This window comes from Carcharhinus amblyrhynchos, chromosome 23, assembly GCF_965287045.1.
Source record: "Carcharhinus amblyrhynchos chromosome 23, sCarAmb.v2.hapA, whole genome shotgun sequence".
NCBI classification, from domain to species: domain Eukaryota; kingdom Metazoa; phylum Chordata; class Chondrichthyes; order Carcharhiniformes; family Carcharhinidae; genus Carcharhinus; species Carcharhinus amblyrhynchos.
This window is the reverse complement of record NC_137346.1, coordinates 3,766,205-3,793,659: the sequence shown is the minus strand read 5'-3', so window position 1 is coordinate 3,793,659 and position 27,455 is coordinate 3,766,205. Positions and strand designations below refer to the sequence as shown.

Below are 27,455 nucleotides of genomic sequence, written 5' to 3'. Positions count from 1 at the left end.
GGGAAGTGGGATAGATTTCCATCAAATCTAGCAACTCAAGACTGAGCATCCATGATGCACTGTGGACCATCAACAGCAGCAGAGTTGTACTCAATTCAATGAGGGCATGCCAAGAACAACACCAGGCATATTTAAAAATGGAGTGTCAACCTGGTGAAGCCACAGCACAAGAAGTGCAAAACAATGGAAGCAGCAAGTAATAAACAGCTAAGTGATCCCACAACTAACAGATCAGATCTAAGCTCCGCAGTCTCGGCACATTCAGTCATGAATGGTGTGGACAGTTAAACAACTCACTGGAGAAGGAAGCTTCACAAATACCCCCAGTTCAATGAGGGAGGAACCCAACACATCAGTGCAAAAGATAAGGCTGAAGCATTCGCAGCAATCTTCAGCCGGAAGTGCTGAGTGGATGATCCATCTCGGCCTCCTCCAGAGGTCCCTACCATCACAGCCGTCAGTCTTCAACCAATTCAATTCACTGCATGAGGTATCAAGAAACAAAAGAAGGCACTGGGTACTGCAAAGTCTATGGACTCTGACCAGAGTCTGGCAATAATACTGAAGCTTTGTGCTCCAGAACCTCCTATGCCATTAGCCAAGCTGTCCCAGTACCATTACAACACTGCCATCTATCCAGCAATGTGGAAAATTCTCCAGTTATATCCCATATGCAGAATTCAGGAAAATCCAACCTGGCCAAATATCACCCCATCAGTCTACTCTCAATCATCAGTAGAATGATGGAAGGGGTATAGTCAACAACGCTATCAAGCAGCACTTACCCAGCAATAACCTGCTCACTGACAGTCAGTCAGTTTGGGTTCCACCAGGATCTTCCAACCTCGTTACAGCCTTGGTTCAAAAAGAGGTTCAGAAAGAGCTGAATTCCAGACGTGAGATGAGACTGACAGTCCTTTTAATCAAGGCTGCATTCGACTGAGTGTGGCAGCAAGGAGCCTGAGTGAAACTGGAGTCAATGGAAATCGGGGAAAGTTAACTGCTGGTTGGAGTCAGTCACAAAGGAAGATGGTTGTGGTGCTTGGAGGTCAGTCATCTCAGCTCCAGGACATCACAGCAGGAGCTCCTTCAGGGTTAGTGTCCTACACCTAACCACCTTCAGCTGCTTCACTAATGACCTTCCCTCCATCATCAGGTCAGAGGTGGGGATGTTCGCTGATGACTGCATGATGTTCAACACCATTCGCCTCAGATACTGAAGCAGCATGTCCAAATGCAGCAAGATCTGGACGATATCCAGGCTTGGGTTAACAATGACCATCTCCAACAAGAGAGAATCCAACCATTTTGCTTTGCTGTCCAGTGGCATTACCATTGCTGAATCCCCCACTAGCAGCATCTGGGGGGGGGGGGGGGGGGGGCGCGTTACCAGACATATAAATATTGTGGTTAGGGGAATTCTACAGAGAATAACTCACCTCCTGACTCCCTGAACTATGTCGTAATTTGAAAACGTTAGATATTGAGGTGTCTAGGACAGGAAAACGTTTGACTTGAAAATTGCATTGTGCCCAGCATCGAGTACTTTTTAACCTTTTATACACTGTAATGAAAATCATGCTAAATTGTTGTGGCATGCAGTTGTCATTTATGTTCTGCACTTAGGGTCCCAGTGTGTCAGGACTAAGACAAAAAAGACTTAATATTTTGTTTAAGAATTTTGTATTAAAGAAGCTATGAAGCTTGTCTTGGGACTTGGATTTATTTTGCCAATTTGGCGATGCTGTACAGCACTGACTCATAGCAAGTAAACTGCACTTTTCCACACACTTACTGTGTGCTCAAATCAACAAGAGAGGCTGGGAATTCTGCAGAGAGTAACTCACCTCATGACTCCCCAAAGCTTGTCCACCATCTACAAGGCGCAAGTCAGGAGTACGATGGAATACTCCCCACTTGCTTGGGTGAGTGCAGCTCCAAAAACACAAGAAGTTTGATACCATCCAAGATAGAGCAGCTCGCTTGATTGTCACCCCGTTCACCTTCTTCAACATTCACTCCCTCCACCACAGCGGTAAGCATTTACAAGATGCACTGCAAAAACTCAGCACATTTCCTTCGACAGCACTTTCCAAACCCTCACTGGGGTACGGGTTCCACACACACTGACTCTCACTGGGGTACGGGTCCCACACACACTGACTCTCACTGGGGTACGGGTTCCACACACACTGACTCTCACTGGGGTACGGGTCCCACACACACTGACTCTCACTGGGGTACGGGTTCCACACACACTGACTCTCACTGGGACATGGGTTCCACACACACTGACTCTCACTGGGGTACGGGTCCCACACACACTGACTCTCACTGGGGTACGGGTCCCACACACACTGACTCTCACTGGGGTACGGCTCCCACACACACTGACTCCCACTGGGGTACGGGTCCCACACACACTGACTCTCACTGGGACATGGGTTCCACACACACTGACTCTCACTGGGGTACGGGTTCCACACACACTGACTCTCACTGGGACATGGGTTCCGCACACACTGACTCTCACTGGGGTACGGGTCCCACACACACTGACTCTCACTGGGGTACGGGTCCCACACACACTGACCCTCACTGGGGTACAGGTTCCACACACACTGACTCTCACTGGGGTGCGGGTCCCACACACACTGACTCTCACTGGGGTACAGGTTCCACACACACTGACTCTCACTGGGGTACGGGTTCCGCACACACTGACTCTCACTGGGGTACGGGTTCCACACACACTGACTCTCACTGGGGTACGGGTCCCACACACGCTGACTCTCACAGGTATGGGTTCCACGTACACTGACTCTCACTGGGGTATGGATGAGAGGGGTGTGGAGGGATATGGTCTAGGTGCAGGTCAGTGGGACTAGACAGAAAAATGGTTCGGCACAGACAAGAAGGGCCAAAAGGCCTGTTTCTGTGCTGTAATGTTCTATGGTTCTATTGTTCAGGAATCTCTCTCATCCTCACCATCTGCACCAGGAATACTCAACCCATTTGACCATGTTCTGAATGCACCTTCCTCGACCAGATTGGTGGAGTAGTGGATGAGGTGGAGGGCTCTTGTACGCTGCAAAGAGACTTTGATAGGATGCAGAGCTGGGCAGAAAAGTGGCAGATGGAGTTTAACCCTGACAAGTGCAAGATGATTCATTTTGGTAGGACAAACTTGAATGCAGATTAAAGGGTCAACGGCAGGGTTCTGAGGATTGTGGAGGAGCAGAGAGTTCTTGGGGCTCATATCCACAGATTCTGAAGGTTGCCACTCAAGTGGATAGAGCCGTGAAGAAGGCTTATAGTGTGTTAGCGTTTATTAACAGGGGGTTTGAGTTTAAGAGCCGTGGGGTTATGCTGCAACTGTACTGGACGTTGGTGCGATCACATTTGGAATATTGTGTTCAGTTCTGGTCACCTCACTATAAGAAGGATGTGGAAGCATTGGAGAGAGTGCAGAGGAGATTTACCTGGATGCTGTCTGGTTTGGAGGGTAGGTCTTATGAGGAAAGGTTGAGGGAGCTGGGGCTTTTCTCTTTAGAGCGGAGGAGGATGAGAGGCAACTTATTAGAGGTTTATAAGATGATGAGGGGGATAGATAGAGTGGACATGCAGAGACTACTTTCTCGGGTGGATGTAGCTGTTACTAGGGGGCATAACTTTAAGGTTTATGGTGGGGGATATAGGAGGGATGTCCGAGGTAGATTCTTTGCTCAGAGAGTGGTTGGGGTATGGAATGCACTGCCTGCTGTGATAGTGGAGTCAGACACTTTAGGAGCTTTCAAGCGGTTATTGGATAGGCACCTGGAACACACCAGAATGATGGGGAGTGGGATAGCTTGATCTTGGGTTTGGACATAGCTCGGCACAACATCGAGGGCCGAAGGGCCTGTACTGTGCTGTACTGTTCTATGTTCTATCCCTCCATCTTACCCATGTAACTATCTAAACGATTTTAAAAGACAAAATTGTACCTGCCTCTACTACTACCTCTAGCAGCTCGTTCCAGACACTCACCGCCCTCTGAGTGAAAAAAGTGTCCCTCTGGACCCTGTTGTATCTCTCCCCTTTCACCTCTAGTTTTAGACTCCCCTACCTTTGGGAAAAATATTGACTATCTAGCTGATCTGTGCCCCTCATTATTTTATAGACCTCTATAAGGTCACCCCTCAGCCTCCTACACTCTAGAGAAAAAAGTCCCAGTCTATCCTGCTTCTCCTTATAACCCAAACCATCAAGTCCCGGTAGCACCTGGTAAATACTGAATCATTTCATTGGCATACAGATGTTAGTAAATTAAATACTTCTAACATGGAGAAAGGTTTTACATTATTCACTGTAAAACGAGCTTCAGTTGAAGACACTCCTGGAACAATCACAGAGAAAGACACTTGGTGGAATCTCAGCATTGTCACTATCCCCATTGGCAGCACTATGTCCTAACTCAAATCCCTCTAAACTATACAATCACATCAATTGTGGACACTTGATTTATGCATAAGATCACTCAGGGCAGGGTTTGAGTGTAGGGATAGGGCGGCATGGTGGCACAGTGGTTAGCACTGCTGCCTTACAGCGCCAGGGACCCGGGTTCAATTCCCAGCTTGGGTCACTGTCTGTGTGGAGTTTGCATGTTCTCACTGTGTCTGCATGGGTTTCCTCCAGATATGTGGGTTAGGCTAACTGGCCATGTTAAATTGCCCCTTAGTGTTAGAGGAGGTTTAACAGGGCAAATACATTGGGGTGGGGCCTGGTTGGGATAGTTGTGAGTGCAAGCTCAATGGGCTGAATGGCCTCCTTCTGCACTGAGACCTCGGTGATGTACACAACGTCTTGCACAAACTTTGAAACAGAAATGTTGCTGAGTCAGCAAAGGTTAAAGCTCAATGGTCTGACAGGAAAGTGTGTTTATTTAAAAAGGTTTACCAAAATCCCCTCTTAATGACATGTTCAGTGGTCTGGTCTCCAGATTTGGGCTAAAGTTTTGCCTCAGGAGGACTCAAATCTGCAACACGACACAAATATATCTGTTCACATGGTTGGATTTGAGGGATATGATAAAGGAATATTATGTTTTCATTCTCCTGTTTAAAAAAGGATTTTCCTCACTGAGTGAAAATGGAAAGGAAAATCGATGCTTTGTTAAACATTTCCGAAAATCAATAGACTAGTTTAAACAAGCTGTCGAACAAAGCAAACATGAGAAGGCTAAATCCTTACAGCCAATTCCAGGGTCAAACACAGTTTCCCTTCAGCTATGAAGCGTCTGATTGCTCTGCTGGCTTGCTCGCTCCTCAGCGTTGTGTCTTCAGATCGAGGTAAAGGGAACACTGACGGCCTCTGTCTGTCAGCCCTGTTTAAGCTGGGGCTTCAATTAAAGAAATCAGTATGGGAAGTAGATGTGGTCCGACTCTCGGGATAAGGTTTGTGAAATTATAAAGAATCTTTCGTATGGGATAGGAGCACCGCAGGCAAGGCCAGCAGCACATCCCTGGGGCTGTACGGTGGCACAGTGGTTAGCACTGTTGCCTCAGCGCCAGGGATCCAGGTTTGATTCCTGGGTTGGTACACTGTCGGCGTGGAGTCTGCACATTCTCCCCGTGTCTGTATGGGTTTCCTCTGGGCGATCCAGTTTCCTCTCACAGCGGGTTAGGTGGATTGACCATGCTAAATTGCCTCTTAGTATCAGCAGGACGAGCTAGGGTAAATGTATGAGGTTATAGGGATGGTGCTGGGTGGGATTGTGGTTGGTGCAGAATCGATGGGCCGAATAGCCTCTTTCTGCACTGTAGGATTCTTCTATTGGCTGGGAAGTCCCGGGGTGGGACTCAAACCCAGAACTTCTGGATCAGAGGTAGGGACACTGCCTGCTACACCACGAGACCTTGGAAATGTCCATGACCGCAATAAGAACATTAGAACATAAGAAATAGGAGCAGGAGTAGGCCATCTAGCCCTTCGAGCCTGCCCCGCCATTCAATAAGATCATGGCTGATCTGTCGTGCCTCAGTTCCACTTTCCCGCCCTCTCCCCATAACCCTTAATCCCCTCTCTTATCAAGAACCCATCAACCCGCTTCTTAAAAATATTTAGCGAGGCAGCCTCCACCACTTCAACGGGCAGAGAATTCCAGAGATTCACCACCCTTTGAGTGAAGAAGTTCCTCCTCAACTCCGTTCTAAACCACCTCCCCTTTATCTTGAGGCTGTGCCCCCTAGTCCTACTGTCTTTTTTGAGCGGGAAGAGTCTCTCCACCTCTATCCTATCCATCCCATTCATCACCTTATACGTCTCAATGAGATCTCCCCTCATTCTTCTAAACTCTAACGAGTACAAGCCTAGTTTATTCAGCCTCTCCTCATAGCTCAATCCCCTCAACTCCGGTATCAGCCTAGTAAACCTCCTCTGCACTCCCTCCAAGGCCAAAATATCCTTGCGCAGGTGCGGCGCCCAAAACTGCACACAGTACTCCAGCTGCGGCCTCACCAATGCCCTATACAGCTGCAGCAAGACCTCCCTACTTTTATATTCAATCCCCCTCGCTATGAAGGCCAGCATCCCATTCGCCTTCCTGACCACCTGCTGCACCTGCAAGCTGGGTTTTTGCGACTCATGCACAAGGACCCCGAGGTCCCTCTGCACCGTCGCCTGCTGCAGTTTTTCGCCACGTAAGTAATAGTCCTTCCTACCATTCTTCCTACCAAAGTGGACCACCTCACACTTGCCAACATTAAATTCCATTTGCCATTTCCTGGCCCATTCGCCCAGCCTATCTAGATCCTTCTGCAGACTCTCCACACCCTCCGCACAATTTGCCTTTCCCCCAATCTTGGTGTCATCAGCAAATTTCGACACCCTGCACTCGGTTCCCTCCTCCAGATCATCTATATAAATGGTAAATAGCTGAGGCCCCAGCACCGACCCCTGGGGCACCCCACTAGTCACCAACCTCCAATCCGAATAGCACCCATTGACCCCCACTCTCTGCCTCCTATTTGACAACCAATCCTCTATCCACGCTAACACCCTACCCCCAACTCCATGTCCCCTGACCTTCTGCAATAACCTCTTGTGAGGTACCTTGTCAAACGCCTTCTGAAAATCCAGAAAGACCACATCCACCGGCTCTCCTCTATCCACTGCCCTAGACACATCCTCATAGAACTCCAGTAAATTTGTCAGACACGACTTCCCTTTAATGAAACCGTGTTGCGTCTGCCCTATCAAGCAATAATTTGTACACAACAGGGAAAGGGTGAATTAGGAAATGTGTCATCTGTGACTCAGGGGGGGTAGAATTTCCACCTCGGTGGGAAAGTTGTGGGTGAGGTCCCCTCTAAAGATCTGAACATGTAAAGCAGGTTGGCACTCCAAAGTGGACTTTTTTCTCTGGAGTGTAGGAGGCTGAGGGGTGATCTTATAGAGGTCTATAAAATGATGAAGGGCACAGATCAGCTAGATAGTCAATATCTTTTCCCAAAGGAAGGGGAGTCTAAAACTAGAGGGCATAGGTTTAAGGTGAGAGGGGAGAGATACAATATTTTTTTCACACAGAGGGTGGTGAGTACCTGGAACGAGCTGCCAGAGGTCATAGTAGAGGCAGGTACAATTTTGTCTTTAAAAAAGCATTTAGATAGTTACATGGGTACGATGGGTACAGAGGGATATGGGCCAAACATGGCCAATTGGGATTAGCTTGGGGGTTTAAAAAAAAGGGCAGCATGGACAAGTTGGGCTATTTCCATGCTGGAAACCTCTATGACTCTATATCACAGAGTAACTACTACCCTGCTGGGGAGTGTCATGATTCAGATTAATCGTTATATCGAGTCCCCGTCTGCCAGTTACACACAGCAATATTAGAATCCCTACAGTATAGAAGGAGGCCATTTGGCCCATCGAGTCATCACCGACCACAATCCCACCCAGGTCCTACTCCCATAACCCCGTATATCTACCCTGCTAATCCCCTTGACCCAGGGTCATTTTAGCATGGCTAATCCACCTAACCCACACATCTGGGAGGAAACCTACGGGGAGAACACGCAAACTTTACTCAGGCAGTGATTCGAGGCTGGGAATTGAACCCGTGTCCCTGGCGGTGTGAGGCAGCAGTGCTAACCACTGCGTCACTGTGCTGCTCAATATTCCAGCATCAGAGAGTGTTCTGGTTCTCTCAATTAATGCCCCTGTGAAACAGCAAGAAGTCTCACAACACCAGGTTAAAGTTCAACAGGTGAGTGATGTTCCTTCATCACCTGAAGGGGCAGTGGTCCGAAAGCTTGTGATTCCAGATAAACCTGTTGGACTCTAACCTGACGTTGTGAAACTTTTTACTGTGCTCATCCCAGTCCAACGCTGGCATCTCCACATCATGGCTACCTAGTCTTACTGCTGTCTGTGGGATCTTACTATGCACAACATGGTTGCAGTGTTTGCTGAGTAAACAAAGTGACAGTGCCTCAGAGTTGCTGCTTGTTTCCAGTGTGATACATGCAATGCTTTGGGTTTGAGTCTATGTGCTGTTGTTTTTGTAGGGTCCTGCGTCGGTCGCTGTGACCTGGGCTTCAACGAGTTACAGAAATGTCAGTGCGACAGTCTGTGCCATTTCTACAGGAGTTGCTGCGAGGATTACGAGACTGTTTGTAAAAAAGGTACAAAACAACATTACATAGAGACACACAGACACACGCACACACAGACACACACACACACACACAGACACACACACACAGATACAAATATACACCCACATATGTAAATACGGAGGTGTATCAACACACAGAAGCACACACAGTATTTCCTCAGCACTGACCCTCTGACAGTGCGCCACTCCCTCAGCACTGACCCTCTGACAGTGCAGCACTCCCTCAGCACTGACCCTCTGACAGTGCGGCACTCCCTCAGTACTGACCCTCTGACAGTGCGGCACTCCCTCAGCACTGACCCTCTGACAGTGCGGCACTCCCTCAGCACTGACCCTCTGACAGTGCGGCACTCCCTCAGCACTGACCCTCTGACAGTGCGGCACTCCCTCAGTACTGACCCTCTGACAGTGCGGCACTCCCTCAGTACTGACCCTCTGACAGTGCGGCACTCCCTCAGCACTGACCCTCTGACAGTGCGGCACTCCCTCAGCACTGACCCTCTGACAGTGCGGCACTCCCTCAGTACTGACCCTCTGACAGTGCGGCACTCCCTCAGTACTGACCCTCTGACAGTGCGGCACTCCCTCAGCACTGACCCTCTGACAGTGCGGCACTCCCTCAGCACTGACCCTCTGACAGTGCGGCACTCCCTCAGCACTGACCCTCTGACAGTGCGGCACTCCCTCAGCACTGACCCTCTGACAGTGCGGCACTCCCTCAGCACTGACCCTCTGACAGTGCGGCACTCCCTCAGCACTGACCCTCTGACAGTGCGGCACTCCCTCAGCACTGACCCTCTGACAGTGCGGCACTCCCTCAGCACTGACCCTCTGACAGTGCGGCACTCCCTCAGCACTGGCCCTCTGACAGTGCAGCACTCCCTCAGTACTGACCTCTGACAGTGCGGCACTCCCTCAGCACTGACCCTCTGACAGTGCGGCACTCCCTCAGCACTGACCCTCTGACAGTGCAGCACTCCCTCAGTACTGACCCTCTGACAGTGTGGCGCTCCCTCAGCACCGACCCTCTGACAGTGTGGCACTCCCTCAGCACTGACACAAGAGTATAAGAAATGGAAGCAGAAGGATGCTACCAAGCCCCTTCAGCCTGCCCTGCCATTCAATCCTATTCTGACTGATCTATGCTGGCCTCTGCTACTTTCCTGTTCCATTTCCCCATCACCTTCTATTCCTCAAATATTTATCATCCTACACTTTAAAGATGTTTAATGATCCAGCCTTCGGGGCAGAGAATTCCAGAGATTCACCACCATCTGTGAGAGGAAATGTCTACGCGTCTCAGTTTTAAATGACCGGCCCTTTACCTTGTGACCAATTCCCCTTATTCGAGATTATCCCACTCGTATAAACATCTCACCATCTACCCTGTCGAGCTCCTCAGGATCTTATATGTTGGAATAAGGTCATCCTTCACTCATCTAAACTCTTCTAAGGAATACAGACCCAGACTATTTAGTCTCTCTTTATAGGACAACCCTCTCATCCCAGGAATTAGCCTGCTGAGTCTTCCTTGGATTGCCTCCAATGTTACTACATCCTTTTGTTTAGGTAAGGATGTACCTTACCTACAGGTGAGTTCTCACTAACACCCTGTACAATTGCAACAAAACTTCCCTATTTTTAAACCCCAATAAAGACCAAAATGCCTTTTGCCTTCCTAACTTCTTGTTGGACCTGGTGCTAGCTTTTTGTGATGAATGATCACCTGGATCTCTCTGTACTTCACTCACCTGCAGTCTCTACCCATTTTGATAATAATTTGCCTTTTGATTCCTCCCAGTGCATGACAAAGAACAAAGAAAATTACAGCACAGGAACAGGCCCTTCAGCCCTCCAAGCCTGCACCAACCATGCTGCCTGACTGAACTAAAACCCCCGACCCTTCCAGGGACCATATCCCTCTATTTCCATCCCATTCATGTATTTGTCCGGATGTTCCTTAAAACTCGCGATTGCATCTGCTTCCTGTACCTCCCCCGGCACTGAGTTCAGGCATCCACCACCCTCTGTGTAAAAAACATGCCTCGTACATCCCCTTTAAATCTTATCCCTCGCACCTTAAAAGAGTAATTGACTCTTCTACCCTGGGAAGACCTCACACTTCCCCACATTAAACTCCATTTGCCAGGTTTTTGCCCAGTCTCCTAATCTATCTGTACCGGCCGCAGAATCTCTAATATCTAAAATATTAGATTAAAGAGCTAATATCTCTCTGGATGAACGCTAACATGCATCCAGTCCTGGTGACTGGTCTGCCTTTAGCATATTGAGTTTCTTTAATACTTTATCCCTTGTGATTGGGATCTTTGAAGTTCTACCATGTTATTTGATATCTGATATCTTAGGGATGTTTGCAATGTTTTCCACAGTGAAGACTGATGCAAAAAATGTGTTTAGCATATCTGATATTTCTTTGTTTGTTGTTATCAATGTACCCACCTTGTTCAGTGGTAGTCCCACATTTACCTCAGCTGCCTGCTTCCTATCTATATATCCATTGCAAGTCTCACCGTTTGTTTTTATGCTGCATGCAAGTTTTCTTTCAGAATTTATTTTCTCCATTCTTATGAGATCTTGTTGATGGATCTGAAAAGCTTTCCCAATCCTCTGGTCTATCACTATCCCTTACCACTTTGTATATCCTCTGACAATGCAGCACTGCCTCAGTACCGTCCCTCCGATGGTGCAGCACTCCCTCAGTACTGTGGCTCTTGACACTGCAAAATTCAAGCGATACTGACCCTCACTCAGCACTGACCCTTCGATAGTGCTACATTGGTGCTGACCCTCTGAAAGTTCAACCACAACACCACCAGTAGCCTGGGTTCGATTCCCGGCTTCGGTCACTGTCTGTGTGAAGTTTGCATGTTCTCCACGTGTCTGTGTGGATTTCATCCGGGTGCTCCAGTTTCCTCCCACAGTCCAAAAGACATGCTGGTTAGGTGCATTGGCCTTGCTTAAGTATCCCTCAGTGTACCCAAACCACTGCTGGACAGTGGTGACTGGGGGATTTTCACAGTAAATTTATACTATACCAGCAAATCAAATCAGATACGGGGAATATGGTTCCTGAAGGTGCTGACTCTCACTGGGATACAGTTCCTGAAGGTGCTGACTCTCACTGGGATACAGTTCCTGAAGGTGCTGACTCTCACTGGGATACAGTTCCTGAAGGTGCTGACTCTCACTGGGATACAGTTCCTGAAGGTGCTGACTCTCACTGGGATACAGTTCCTGAAGGTGCTGACTCTCACTGGGATACAGTTCCTGAAGGTGCTGACTCTCACTGGGATACAGTTCCTGTAGGTGCTGACTCTCACTGGGATACAGTTCCTGAAGGTGCTGACTCTCACTGGGATGCAGCTCCTCAATGTGCTGACTCTCACTGGGATACAGTTCCTGAAGGTGCTGACTCTCACTGGGATACAGTTCCTGAAGGCGCTGACTCTCACTGGGATACAGTTCCTGAAGGTGCTGACTCTCACTGGGATACAGTTCCTGAAGGTGCTGACTCTCACTGGGATACAGTTCCTGAAGGTGCTGACTCTCACTGGGATACAGTTCCTGAAGGTGCTGACTCTCACTGGGATACAGTTCCTGAAGGTGCTGACTCTCACTGGGATACAGTTCCTGAAGGTGCTGACTCTCACTGGGGGACAGTCCCTGAAGGTGCTGACTCTCACTGGGATACAGTTCCTGAAGGTGCTGACTCTCACTGGGATACAGTTCCTGAAGGTGCTGACTCTCACTGGGATACAGTTCCTGAAGGTGCTGACTCTCACTGAGATACAGTTCCTGAAGGTGCTGACTCTCACTGGGATACAGTTCCTGAAGGTGCTGACTCTCACTGGGATACAGTTCCTGAAGGTGCTGACTCTCACTGAGATACAGTTCCTGAAGGCGCTGACTCTCACTGGGATACAGTTCCTGAAGGTGCTGACTCTCACTGGGATACAGTTCCTGAAGGTGCTGACTCTCACTGGGATACAGTTCCTGAAGGTGCTGACTCTCACTGGGGGACAGTCCCTGAAGGTGCTGACTCTCACTGGGATACAGTTCCTGAAGGTGCTGACTCTCACTGGGATACAGTTCCTGAAGGTGCTGACTCTCACTGGGATACAGTTCCTGAAGGTGCTGACTCTCACTGAGATACAGTTCCTGAAGGTGCTGACTCTCACTGGGATACAGTTCCTGAAGGTGCTGACTCTCACTGGGATACAGTTCCTGAAGGTGCTGACTCTCACTGGGATACAGTTCCTGAAGGTGCTGACTCTCACTGGGATACAGTTCCTGAAGGTGCTGACTCTCACTGGGGCACTGTTTCTGAAAGTGTTTGAGTTATTGTAGAGGCGACCTTTACTCTGTATCAAACACATCATTGAAAACAATGAGTTTGAGCTGTTTGGGATTAATAGTATTTCTCCTCTGTATTCCAGTCCGCGGTGATGTGTTTAACTTCCCTGAAGATGATTATGTTGACTTCAATGACACCATGGTGCCAGACTATGAAGAGTCAGTGAATGGGACAGTGGAACAGGAGCTGACGCCGGAACGTGAACCGGAACCGGTGCAAGAGCCAGAACTGGAACCGGAGCCAGAATCAGAACCGGTGCAAGAGCCAGAACTGGAGCCAGAACTGGAACCGGAGCCAGAACCAGAGCCAGTTGATCTTTGCCACAGTCAAGAGCCCTTCGACGCATTCACTGACCTCAAGAATGGGTCGATCTTCGCGTTCCAGGGTAAGATTCTGTGCCAGGATTTTAGAAAAACAGGAATGCACAACCAGTCCCTCTTGTCTATTGGCCATTGAATCTGATGGCTGCCCTGTAGATTAACACCCCTTATTAATGACCTTTCGTACACTTTCCCGAAAAATAACCACCAATCTCAGATCTGAGTCGTGAATTCGATTCCCTGCTGTGTGAGGTGAGAATGTTCCAGATTTCCTCTCACCCATCGTGAAGAGGACTTACAGATGTCAACCCAAAATAGCTGGCCTCTCATTTTAAATGACTGGGTGATTCTGTGCAGTTGGCACTGGAAAAGGCACCATGCACACAGATACAAGCCAATCCACTCTCACCAGTTACCCCTGAAGAGCTGCCCACAAAACCTGACCCAACTCAAATCATCACTCTCCAATCAAACAGCCGGCAAGTAAAACATAAGAACATAAGAAATAGGAGCAGGAGTAGGCCATCCAGCCCTTCGAGCCTGCCCCGCCATTCAATAAGATCATGGCTGATCTGTCGTGGCTCAGTTCCACTTTCCCGCCCTCTCCCCATAACCCTTAATCCCCTCGCTTATCAAAAACCCATCAACCCGCGTCTTAAAAATATTTAGCGAGGCAGCCTCCACCACTTCAACGGGCAGAGAATTCCAGAGATTCACCACCCTCTGAGTGAAGAAGTTCTTCCTCAACTCTGTTCTAAACCGCCCCCCCTTTATCTTGAGGCTGTGCCCCCTAGTCCTACTGTCCTTTCTGAGCAGGAAGAGCCTCTCCACCTCTATCCTATCCATCTCATTCATCATCTTATACGTCTCAATGAGATCTCCCCTCATTCTTCTAAACTCTAACGAGTACAAGCCTAGTTTATTCAGCCTCTCCTCATAGCTCAACCCCCTCAACTCCGGTATCAGCCTAGTAAACCTCCTCTGCACTCCCTCCAAGGCCAAAATATCCTTGCGTAAGTACGGCGACCAAAACTGCACACAGTACTCCAGCTGCGGCCTCACCAATGCCCTATACAGCTGCAGCAAGACCTCCCTACTTTTATATTCAATCCCCCTCGCTATGAAGGCCAGCATCCCATTACCCTTCCTGACCACCTGCTGCACCTGCAAGCTGGGTTTTTGCGACTCATGTACAAGGACCCCGAGGTCCCTCTGCACCGTCGCCTGCTGCAGTTTTTCACCCTGTAAGTAATAGTCCTTCCTACCATTATTCCTACCAAAGTGGACCACCTCACACTTGCCAACATTAAATTCCATTTGCCAGTTCCTGGCCCATTCGCCCAGCCTATCTAGATCCTTCTGCAGACTCTCCACACCCTCCGCGCAATTTGCCGTTCCACCAATCTTAGTGTCATCAGCAAATTTCGACACCCTACACTCGGTTCCCTCCTCCAGATCATCTATATAAATGGTAAATAGCTGAGGCCCCAGCACTGACCCCTGGGGCACTCCACTAGTCACCAACTGCCAATCCGAATAGCACCCATTAACGCCTCCTATTTGACAACCAATCCTCTATCCACGCTAACACCCTACCCCCAACTCCATGCCCCCTTACCTTCTGCAATAACCTCTTGTGAGGTACCTTGTCAAACGCCTTCTGAAACATGAAAGGTTTTACCCTGAGTTCAGTCACTTTGCAGGTTTACTCTGTATCTAACCATGTGCTGTACCTGTCCAGGGAGTGTTTGATGGGGGACAGTGTAGAGGGCGCTTTACTCTGTATCTAAGCCCGTGCTGTACCTGTCCTGGGAGTGTTTGATGGGGACAGTGTAGAGGGGGCTTTACTCTGTATCTAACCCCATGCTGTACCTGTCCTGGGAGTGTTTGATGGGGGATAGTGTAGAGGGAGCTTTACTCTGTATCTAACCCCGTGCTGTACCTGTCCTGGGGAGTGTTTGATTGGGGGGACAGTGTAGAGGGAGCTTTACTCTGTATCTAATCCTGTGCTGTGCCTGTCCTGGGAGTGTTTGATGGGGACAGTGTAGAGGGAGCTTTACTCTGTATCTAACCCCATGCTGTACCTGTCCTGGGGGCTGTTTGATGGGGGGACAGTGTAGAGGGAGCTTTACTCTGTATCTAACCCCGTGCTGTACCTGTCCTGGGGAGTCTTTGATGCGGGGACAGTGTAGAGGGAGCTTTACTCTGTATCTAACCCCATGCTGTACCTGTCCTGGGAGTGTTTGATGGGGTACAGTGTAGAGGGAGCTTTACCCTGTATCTAACCCCGTGCTGTACCTGTCCTGGGAGTGTTCGCTGGGGACAGTGTAGAGGGAGCTTTACTCTGTATCTAACCCCGTGCTGTACCTGTCCTGGGAGTGTTTGATGGGGGACAGTGTAGAGGGAGCTTTACCCTGTATCTAACCCCGTGCTGTACCTGTCCTGGGAGTGTTCGCTGGGGACAGTGTAGAGGGAGCTTTACTCTGTATCTAACCCCGTGCTGTACCTGTCCTGGGAGTGTTTGTTGGGGGACAGTGTAGAGGGAGCTTTACTCTGTATCTAACCCCGTGCTGTACCTGTCCTGGGAGTGTTTGATGGGGGACAGTGTAGAGGGAGCTTTACTCTGTATCTAATCCTGTGGTGTTATGTTTTTTGTCTGTTCCCAGGTGAACATTATTATGAACTGGATACTTTCAGTGTTGTTTCAGAATATCCCAGGTTGATCAGTGACGGATGGGGAATCCGTGGTCCAATTGATGCTGCATTTACACGAATAAACTGTGAGGGGAAAACCTACATCTTCAAGGTTTGAATTTCAGGGGAGCAGGCCCTTGTTCTGAATGGTTCTCATTTTATTCTGTTTGAAACCACAACAAATGTAACTGATGCAGAGATCAAACATCCTCAGGCCTTTCACTGGAATGGTTACCAATAACATTTAGATAGGTGGCCAGAAGCATGGCAAAACAGGTTGGTTTGAAGGAGTGTTTTTAAGGAGGAGAGAGAGAGCTGGTGGGGTTTAAGGAGGGAATTCCAAAACTCAGCCCCCCACCATAGGCATGGCTGCCCATGGTGGAGAGATTAAAATTAGAGATGCAGAGGGGGCCAGAGTGAGAGGTGTGCTGGCACTTCACAATGCTGTGGGGCTGGAGGAGGTTACAGAGATAGGGAGGGGCGTAGGGGCTGGAACAGGTTACAGAGATGAGGAAGGGGTGCAGGGGCTGGAACAGATTACAGAGATAGGGAGGGGGTGTAGAGGTTAGAGGAGATTACAGGGATAGAGAGGGCTGTAGGGACTGGAGGAGGTTACAGAGATGGAGAGGGGCTGTAGGGGCTGGGGAGGTTACAGAGAAAGAGAGGGGGTGTACGGACTGGAGGAGGTTACAGAGATAGGGAAAGGAGTAGGGGCTGGAAGAGTTACAGAGGTAGGCAGAGGTGTTGGGGCTGGAGGAGGTTACAGAGATAGGGAGGGGGTGTAGGGCTGGAAGAGACTGCAGAGATAGGGAGGGGTGTCAGAGTTGGAAGGTTACAGAGATAGGGAGGGAGTGTAGGAGTTGGAAGAGGTTACAGAAATAGTGAAGGGTGTTGGGGTTAGAGGAGGTTAGAGAGATAGGGAGGGTGTGTAGGGATTAGAGAAGATTACAGAGATCGGGAGGGTGTGGGGGCTGGAGGAGGTTACAGAGATAGGGAGGGGGTGTGGGGGTGAGAGGAGGTTACAGGAAGCATAGAATCATAGAACCCTACAGTGCAGAAAGAGGCTATCTTTCATCCTTCAGCCCATTGAGTCTGCACCGAACACAATCCCATCCAGGCCCTACCCCCATATCCAACATATTATACCCACTAATCCCTCTAACCTATGCATCCCTGGACACTAAGGGGCAATTTCTTAGCATGGCCAATCAAGCTAACCTGCACATCTTTGGATAGGGAGGGTGTGGAGGCTAGAGGCGGTTACAGACATTGGGAGGGGGTGCAAGGGTTGGAGGAGGTTATAGAGATAGGGAGGGGGCATAGGAGCTGGAGGAGGTTACAGAAATAGGGAGGGGTGTAGGGGCAGAAAGATGTTACAGAGATAGGCAGGGGTCTAGAGGGTGGCGGAGGTTACAGAGATAGGGAGGGGGTGTAAGGGCTGAAAGAGGTTACATAAATAGTGAGGGGTGTGGGGTTAGAGGAGGTTAGAGAGATAGGAAGAGGGTGTAGGGATTAGAGGAGATTACAGGGATAGGGAGGGTGTGGGGGCTGGAGGAGGTTACAGAGATTGGGAGGGGTGTAGGATCTGGCAGTGGTTTCAGAGATTGGGAGGGGTGTAGGATCTGGCGGTGGTTTCAGAGATAGGGAGGGGTGTATGATCTGGCGGTGGTTACAGAGATAGGGAGGGGTGTAGAAAACATAGAACATAGAAAAACAGCACAATACAGGCCCTTCGGCCCACAAAGTTATGACGAACATGTCCCTACCTTAGAGATTACTAGGCTTACCTATAACCCTCTCTCTTACTAAGTTCCATGAACTTATCTAAAAATCTCTTAAAAGACCCTATTGAATCTGCCTCCACCACCGTTGCTGGCAGCCCATTCAACCCACCCAGCACTGAGTGAAAAACTTACCCCTGACATCTCCTCTGTACCTACTCCCCAGCACCTTAAACCTGTGTCCTCTTGTGGCGACCATTTCAGCCCTGGGAAAAAGCCTCTGATTATCCACTCGATCAATACCTCTCAACATCTTATACACCTCTATCAGGTTACAGAGATAGGGAGGGGGTACAGGGCCTGGAGGAGGTTACAGAGATAGGGAGGGGCTGGAGGAGGTTACAGAGAAAGGAGGGGTTGTAGGGACTGGAGGAAATTACAGAGATAGGGAGGGGTGTTGAGGCTGGAGGAAGTTATAGAGAAAGTCAGAGGTGTACAGACTGGAGTAGATTGTAGAGATAGGGAAGCGATCTAAGGGCTGGAAGAGGTTACAGAGATAAGGAGGGGGTGTAGGAGTTGGAAGAGGTTACAGAAATAGGGAGGGAGGGTAGGGGCTGGAAGAGATTACAGAGATAGGGGTGTAGGGGCTTGAGGAGGTTACAGTGATCGGGAGGGGGTGTAAGGGCTGGAGGAGGTAACAGAGATAGAGAGAGATGTAGGGGGCTGGAGGAGGTTACTGAGATAGGGAATGGTGTAGAGGCTGGATGAAGTTACAAAGATAGGGAGGGGCTGTAAGGGCTGGATGAGGTTACAGGGAATGGGAGAGGTTGTAGGACTGGAGGAGATTACAGAGATGGGGGGGGTGTAGGGGCTGGAGGAAGTTACAGAGATAGGGAGAGGTGTTGGGGCTGGAGGAAGTTACAGAGATGGGCAGAGGTGTACGGGTTGGAAGAGGTTACACAGAGGGAGGGGGTGTAGAGGCTGGAAGAGGTTACAGAGATAGGGAGGAGGTTTAGGGGTTAGAGGAGAGTACAGAGATAGGGAGGGGGTGTAGGGGTTAGAGGAGGTTATAGGGATAGGGAGGGTTGGGGGGCTGGAGGAGATAGAAAAAGGAAAGGGGTGTAGGAGCTGGAGGAGGTTACAGAGATAGGGAGGCATTGTGAGGACTGGAGGAAGTTACAGAGATAGGGAGGGGTGTAGGGATTAGAGACATTACATCAATAGGGAGGGGGTGTAGGGGCTGGAAGAGGTTACAGGGATAGGGAGGGGTCCTAGGAGCTGGAGGATGTTACAGAGATAGGGAAATGAGTAGGGGCTGGAAGACGTTACAGAAATAACAGAGGTGTAGGGGCTGGAGGAGGTTACAGTGAGAGGGAGGGGGTCTTGGGGTTGGAGGAAGTTATAGAGATAGGGAGGGGGTGTAGGTGTTGGAGGAGGTTACAGAGATAGAGAGGGGTGAAGGTGCTGGAGGATGTTACAGTGATAGGGAGGGGCTGTAGAGGCTGGAGGGGGTTACAGAGATAGGGAGGGGTGTAGGCATTGGAGGAGGTTACAGAGATAGGGAGGGGCTGCGGAGGCTGGAGGGGGTTACAGAGATAGGGAGGAGTATAGGGGGCTGGAGGAGGTTACCGAGATAGGGAGGGGTGTAGGGACTGGATGAGGTTACAGAGATAGGGAGGGGTGATCACAGGGAGGTTTCGAAACAGAGAAGAGAAACTTTTCAGGCCAGGATGTGTGCAGATCAGTGTCAGAGGTGGTGGGTGAGGAGGGCAGTGACAGAGGTGGTGGGTGAGGAGGGCAGTGACAGAGGTGGTGGGTGAGGAGGGCAGTGACACAGGTGGTGGGTGAGGAGGGCAGTGACAGAGGTGGTGGGTGAGGAGAGCAGTGACAGAGGTGGTGGGTGAGGAGGGCAGTGACAGAGGTGATGAGTGAGGAGGGCAGTGACAGAGGTGGTGGGTGAGGAGGGCAGTGACAGAGGTGATGAGTGAGGAGGGCAGTGACAGAGGTGGTGGGTGAGGAGGGCAGTGACAGAGGTGGTGGGTGAGGAGAGCTGTGACAGAGGTGGTGGGTGAGGAGGGCAGTGATAGAGGTGGTGGGTGAGGAGGGCAGTGACAGAGGTGGTGGGTGAGGAGAGCTGTGACAGAGGTGGTGGGTGAGGAGGGCAGTGATAGAGGTGGTGGGTGAGGAGGGCAGTGACAGAGGTGGTGGGTGAGGAGAGCTGTGACAGAGGTGGTGGGTGAGGAGGGCAGTGATAGAGGTGGTGGGTGAGGAGGGCAGTGACAGAGGTGGTGGGTGAGGAGGGCAGTGACAGAGGTGGTGGGTGAGGAGAGCTGTGACAGAGGTGGTGGGTGAGGAGGGCAGTGACAGAGGTGGTGGGTGAGGAGGGCAGTGACAGAGGTGGTGGGTGAGGAGGGCAGTGACAGAGGTGGTGGGTGAGGAGGGCAGTGATAGAGGTGGTGGGTGAGGAGGGCAGTGAAAATCACCTTGTCGCCATACTCTGCCGCCTGTTCAGATGCACTGAGGGAGAATTTATTGTGGCCAATGCACTAACCTGCTCGTCTTTCGGACTGTGGGAGGAAACCGGATGGGGGACAGTGTAGAGGGAGCTTTACTCTGTATCTAACCCCGTGCTGTACCTGTCCTGGGAGTGTTTGATGGGGGGGACAGTGTAGAGGGAGCTTTACTCTGTATCTAACCCCGTGCTGTACCTATCCTGGGAGTGTTTGATGGGGGGACAGTGTAGAGGGAGCTTTACTCTGTATCTAACCCCGTGCTGTACCTGTCCTGGGAGTATTTGATGGGGACAGTGTAGAGGGAGCTTTACTCTGTATCTAACCCCGTGCTGTACCTGTCCTGGGAGTGTTTGATGGGGGGACAGTGTAGAGGGAGCTTTTTGCTGAAGGTTTTGAAGGAGAGGATTGAAAATTGTAGCTTGCTTGAGGAACATCTCCCTCAGTGTGAATGGAGTCAGTTGGTTTGAGGAGCTGTGTGTGATTTTAACATTGAGTTTGCCGCTCTATAGGGTGACTCTTACTGGCGCTTCAACAACGGAATGCTGGAGGATGGTTTCCCGAAACTCATCGAGGATGGGTTTCCTGGAATTCCAAACAATATTGATGCCTCATTGGCAGTGCCTGCCTCCAGTATCGATGGAAATGAGCAAGTTTACTTCTTCAAAGGTAGTGAGAACAATTATTCCTGTCTCTCAGTGTGATATTTATCCAGAGTGGGGCTGGAATTGAAGCCAATTCTGCTGCTTGTCCTCTCTCCAGGGAATTCTTACTGGAAATATACCTTCCAAAATCAGCCAAGCCAGAGGGATTGTGCAAGTTTGTCCATCTCCATCCCATTCGAGAGATACACTGACTTCATGGATGACAGCTGGGAGGATTTATTTGAAAGAATTTTTGGAACTCACACCAGTATGGGTAATCCTTGGAAACTTTATTCTTCTGTTCAATTCTTGGCATCCCCTCTCTTCCTCTCTCTTTCTATCCTTATTTCTACCTCAATTTCACCTTCTTTGTCTCTCTTTTCTTTCTCTTCATCTGTTTTCTCTCTCTCGCTTTCTCTGTCTCTATTTGAATACATTGAATACAGGAGTTGGGACGTCTTGTTGAAGTTGTACAAGACATTGGTAAGGCCACACTTGGAATACTATCTGTGTGCAGTTCTGGTCGCCCTATTATAGAAAGGATATTATTAAACTAGAAAGAGTGCAGAAAAGATTTACTAGGATGCTAACAGGACTCGAATGTTTGAGTTATAAGGAGAGGCTGGATAGACTGGGACTTTTTTCTCTGGAGCGTAGGAGGCTGAGGGGTGTCCTTATAAAATAATGAGGGGCATCGATCAGCTAGATAGCCAATATCTTTTCCCAAAGATAGGGGAGTCTAAAACTAGATGGCATAGGTTTAAGAAATACAAAAGGTCAGAGGGGCAATCCACACAGAGGGTAGTGAGTGTCTGGAATGAGCTGCCAGAGGTAGTAGCAGAGGCAGGTACAATTTTGTCTGCCAAAAAGCATTTAGACATGGGTAAGATGGGTATAGAGGGATATCGGCCAAATGTGGGCAACTGGGACTAGCTTAGTGGTTAAAAAAAGGGGCAGCATGGACAAGCTGGGCCGAACAGCTTGTTTCCATGCTGTAAACCTCTAAGACCTCTTTGGCCAGAATTTCATTAGCATGCCCGCTCCGATTCCAGGATGGGTGAGGCTCAGAGAACGGCATTCTCTTGTTGGCCCTGGGCGGGATCGCACGAATCTCGGGCAGACGTGCTGGTAAAACTCTGCCCTACAATTCTATTTCAAGTCCAATTTTGCTTTCTCTCATCCTTCCTTTTTTTGAGAGGAGAGGAATCAAAGGTTTTTAGTTTATTGATTCCACGTTTAGAATTCTGTTCGTGGTAAGAGGGATTGGAGACTGGGGCTGGTAAAAGAATTCCTCGGTTTGAGTTCCTGGGAAAGGGACAGGAGAACTGCCACAAGTCCATCTCCTTCATCTGGACCTTCAGCCAGTGAAATAATTCTTTCATGGGATGTGGGCATTATTGGCCGGTTCAGCATTTGCTGCTCCTCTCTAATTGAGGGAGCAATTAAGAGGTAACCACATGGCTGTGGCTTTGGAGACACACGTTAGCCAGAAAAGGCGAGGACGGCAGATTTCCTTCCCTGAAGGACATTAATGAACCAGATGGGTCTTTAATGACATTCTGCTTTTAATTCCAGATTTTTATTAAACTCAAATTTCACCATCTGCCATGGTGGGATTTGAACCCAGGTCCCCAGGGAGAAAGAACAGAAATTAAGAACCTCTCAATGCATTTCATACCCATAATATACAAATCACTCCTGGTTTGACTGGGAGCCAGTGAAGAATATTAATCAGCCGTGAACTAATTGAGTGATGGAATAGACTGAGAGGGCTGAATGGTCTTCTCCTGCTCCAAGATCACTGGAGTGATATTTTAAAAAGGAGGAAGGACTGAAAAGTTCCAAAGAAAGCTGGTTGCAATGGCCGCGATTCTCCCAAAAAAGTGTAAATCACACTGGTTTTTCACAGTGGGAGTTCAGACTCGAATCTCTGCACTCTGTGCAATGCAGAAGACACAATTGGGAATATCACTAAAAGCTTGGGGGGGGGGCGGAGCGGTGGGGGAGCATATTTGTGCCAGAGTTCGACTGTTCCGGAACTCTGCACATGCGCAGTGGCTCCGAACTATCATCCTCCCAATCGCGGGCCAGCCCGAGGTACGGGTAGTACTGCCCCTCCATCTCCTCGCTGATCGTGCCCCCACGACCATTCCCGAGACAGTCCTGAACTTCCCCATCCCACACTGCCCAATCTGCAGTGATGATCCCACCCCTTCCCCGGGAGGCAGACCTCACCCGGCAGATCCCCCAGGCTAACCACCGCCCCCGTCCACCCCGATCGCTGGCCTCCCTCCTGCCCCCATGTATTGCAATGGCAGAGTGGCAGCAGGACCCCCCACCCCACCAATTGCCCCTAGGCCCTGCCCCTCCAGTAGGCCTCACCCTCTATGGGCAGTGCCAAGGTGCTCCCTGACCATGGGCACTTTGCTCCTTGGGCAGTGTGGGGGGCATAGGCTGGAACTGCCAGGCTGCCCATGCCAAGGGGGCACACCCCGCCCAACTCTCTGCAGGGCCCTGATTGCCCCCATTTCACTCAAGTGTGGTCGTGTCACTGGTTCCGCTGAAAGTGGGGAGTTAGTCTGAAACCCATGGGAGTGAAATATTCCTGGCAGGGTGGGAGATGTTAGCGGGCCTGGAGAATTCAGTGCCGGGCCTGCTAATCTGATTTAAATTATATTTTTGGTGTTCCTGCCGGTTTCCAGCATGGGATATCCGGTGCTGGGAGAGGCACATGTGGTGGAAACGCATGTGTGATCCCGTTAGTCAGCTGACACGCGATTCTCCAGGTCCGCCACACTAAATAATTAGTGTATCGTGATGGGAGAATGGCCCAGAATGTTCCTGCTTCTGGCTGTGTTAGAATCAGAGACCGACATCCGTATTCCTCAATAGTGATCAATGATTGTGTTGGATAATATGATAATGAAGAGATGATCTGTTTTGTGGTTCAGGGATAGATATTGGTCAGGATATCAGGGAGAACTCCCGGATCTTTGAAATAATGCCCAAGGATCTTTTATACCTACCAGAACAGGCACTGACTTACATTAGCTCCCCTGCAATCAGTAGCAACCAGTCCAGAGTCCAAAGAATTTTGGAAAATAGCTACCAGTGGATCTACTATTTCCAGGGCCACTTCCTTAAGCACTCTGGGATGAAGATTATCAGAACCTGGCGATTTATCCACCTTCAATCACATCAATTTCCCCAAAACCATTTCTCTATCAATGCTGATTCCTCCAGCTCCTCACTAAAACATGTTTCTCTCAGCACTTCCACTATATTATTCATGTCTTTCTTTGTGAAGGTTGAAGCAAAGCACAAATTTAATTCTTCAGTTATTTTTATATTTCCCATTATAAATTCTCCTGTTTTTGACTTTCCTTTTGTCAATCTTTTTATCTTTACATACCTATAGAAACTTTTACAGCCTGTTTTTATGTTCCCTGCTAGCTTACTTTCATACTCTTTTCTCCTTAATCAATCCTTGGTCTCCTTTGCTGAATTTTAAACTGCTCCCAATCCTCAGGCCTATTTCTTTTTCTTGCTAATTTGTATGCTTCTTCCTTGAATCTGATACTATCTCTAATTTCCCTGTGAGCCATGGTTTGGTAACAATTCCCTTACCACTCTTGTGCCAAAACAGGAATAAACACCTTCTGGAGTTCACCTATTTGTTTTTTAAATGCCTGCCATTGCCTGTCTGCTGTCTTTCCTCTCAGTAATGTTTCCCAGTCCATCATGGCCAATTCATGCCTCTTACCATCGTAGTTCCCTTTATTCAGATTCAGGACCCTGGTCTCAGAATCAATTACATCACCATCCACCTTGAATTCTATCATATCATGGTGTCTCGTCCCTAAGTGTTCTCTCACAACTAGATTGCCAACTAATCCTTTCTCATTGCACAACACCCAGTCCAAGATGGCCTGATCCCTTGCTGGTTCCTCAATGTGTTGCTCCAGAAAACCATCCTGTATGCACCCCTCTATTGTACAGTGACTAATTTGACTCTCCCAATCTATACGCAGATTAAAGTCGTCCATAATCACAGATGTTCCTTTATCACATACATCTCTGATTTCCTGTCTAATGCTTTTCCCAACATTACTGCCACATGGGCACAATGGACCGAATGGCCTTCTCCTGTGCTGTAACCATTTGATGGTTCTGTCCTGTTTGGGCTCTGGGGTTTCCAGTTGCAATCTACCTTCCAGATAACTGGTCTCAAGGCCACCACCCCCCCAAACCCAGAATCAGTCCATCTGACACCCGCCCTGTGTCCCTCTTTACAGAACGTACCAGTGGACCCCACTCCATTCAGAGAGACTGGCGTGGGATTCCGGGCCGCGTGGACTCCGCTATGATTGGGAAACTCTTCTTCATCCACCAACGCTCAGGGAACAGCCAGAAAAAGCGAAAGAAACATCCACAGAGGAACCGTCAGAGGGGACAGCGGAGGGGACGCTGGACAGCCCACTCCTCCAGCATGGAGTGGGATCTATTCCCAATGTTTCCCAGCCAGAGTGTCTACTTCTTTGTGAGAGGTAACAGCTTTCATATCTTCACCATTCATCCTCCACACACTCACCCTCAGCTTCCTTCAGTAAAGAGGGGAGGGGGTGGGAATTCGGGGCAGTCATTCGCAAGTATCTGACTGAACTCAGTCATTTGGCTGCAGAGGGCATCACAACCGGGCCCAATGTTTGTATGCCCATAATTCGACATGGTTTGCACAGTGGTTAGCACTGCTGCCTCACAGTGCCAGGGAACCAGGTTTGATTCCTGGCTTGGGTCACTGTTTGTGTGGAGTTTGTACATTCTCCCCAGGTTTCCTCTGGGTGCTCTGGTTTCCTCCCACAGTCCAAAGATGTGCGGGTTAGGTGGATTGGCCATACTAAATTGTTCCTTAGTGTCAGGGGGACTAGCTAGAGTAAATGCATGGGGTCATGGGATAGTTCCTGGGTGGGATTGTCGTCGGTGCAGACTTGAATGGCCTCCTTCTGCACTGTAGGGATTCTATAACTCTATGATTCCATCTTTAAACGCCAAAGCACTGGGAAAACACATCGCAAAACACCGGGAATACATCTCCCAAATCCCAAAAGGCTGGGAAACCATGTCCCAATCCCAAAACATTTGGAAACTATGTCTCAAATCCCTAAACACTGGGACAACACATCCCAAAACCTCAAGCGAATGAATGAACAACTGAATGACTCTCTAATTGCAGATAAATATTACCGAGTGGACTTGGAGACTAAGCGAGTGGCTTATGCCCGACCTCGTTATCCACGTTCCATCGCCCGATACTGGTTCAAATGTGCCAACCAGATGCCAATGCATGAATAAATCTGGAACCTGGAAAGTGGGAGAAATCAGAATCTCGACAAAGGGAACAAGAGGCTTTGATTCTGTTGTTAAAAACAGCCTCATTAACTGTTACATGGAAATATCACAATGTAGAAATTCAGTAAATGGACAAATAAAACCCAAACAGCATTGCCTGAGTCAATTCCTCTTCCGGGGAAGAAGGGAGCTTAGGAACAGAGCCAGAATGGGATTGCATACCATACCAGTGCCATCAATCTGATCCAATCTGGCCATCCAGCCAGCCGTCTCCCCCTCCTGCTCTCCCCCATCTCGCCCCGACTACAGAACTCTGGGTTGCTCTGCCACATATACTTTTGCATGCATGTTGTAGCCAAGGGCTACGGATAATGACGGGAGAGGGTCCAACTTCTCTCCATCATCTCACTGAGCAGAAACCTCTCCCACTCTTACCACCTGCCATTGGACTATGTTGGAAGAATTTACAAGTTGGCACTCAAGCTGTTTGGCCACATTATTTTCTTGACTATCAAATCTCAAAATATCCCTCAATCGCAGGGATTGGTGCTGGGGCCTCAACTGTTTACCATATACATTGACAATCTGGAGGAGGGGGCTGAGTGTAGGGTAACAAAATTTGCTGATGACACGAAGATGAGTGGAAAAGCGAATTGCGTGGAGGGTGTGGAAAGTCTGCAGAGGGACCTGGATAGGCTAAGTGAGTGGGCGAGGACCTGGCAGATGGAGTATAACATTAGCAAGTGTGAGGTTATCCACTTTGGTAGAAATAATAGTAGGAGGGATTATTATTTAAAGGGTGAAAAGCTGCAGCACGCTACGGTGCAGAGGGACCTGGGGGTCCTTGTGCATGAGTCGCAAAAACCCAGTCTGCAGGTGCAGCAGGTGATCAAGAAGGCGAATGGAATGTTGGCCTTTATAGCGAGGGGGATTGAATATAAAAGCAGGGAGGTCTTGCTGCAACTGTACAGGGTACTGGTGAGGCTGCAGCTGGAGTACTGTGTGCAGTTTTGGTCCCCTTATTTGCGAAAGGATATATTGGCCTTGGAGGGAGTACAGAGAAGGTTCATCAGGCTGATACCGGAGATGAGGGGGTTAGCTTATGAAGAGAGATTGAATAGACTGGGCCTGTACTCGTTGGAGTTTAGAAGGCTGAGGGGGGATCTTATAGAGACGTATAAGA

General features: G+C 49.2%; 1 protein-coding gene across 1 annotated transcript in view; it reads left to right on the top strand.

The window, feature by feature from the left end:
- The window catches only part of vtna (vitronectin a), a 28,540-nt gene extending 2,265 nt beyond the window's left edge, over positions 1 to 26,275 (top strand). Inside the window, 9 exon segments of the mRNA XM_080211045.1 lie at positions 5,110 to 5,259; positions 5,262 to 5,330; positions 8,550 to 8,666; positions 13,117 to 13,419; positions 16,021 to 16,160; positions 20,792 to 20,948; positions 21,042 to 21,197; positions 25,219 to 25,470; positions 26,157 to 26,275. Of these exon segments, the coding sequence (XP_080067171.1) occupies positions 5,110 to 5,259; positions 5,262 to 5,330; positions 8,550 to 8,666; positions 13,117 to 13,419; positions 16,021 to 16,160; positions 20,792 to 20,948; positions 21,042 to 21,197; positions 25,219 to 25,470; positions 26,157 to 26,275 (1,463 nt within the window).
- Positions 26,276 to 27,455: the final 1,180 nt, after the last annotated feature.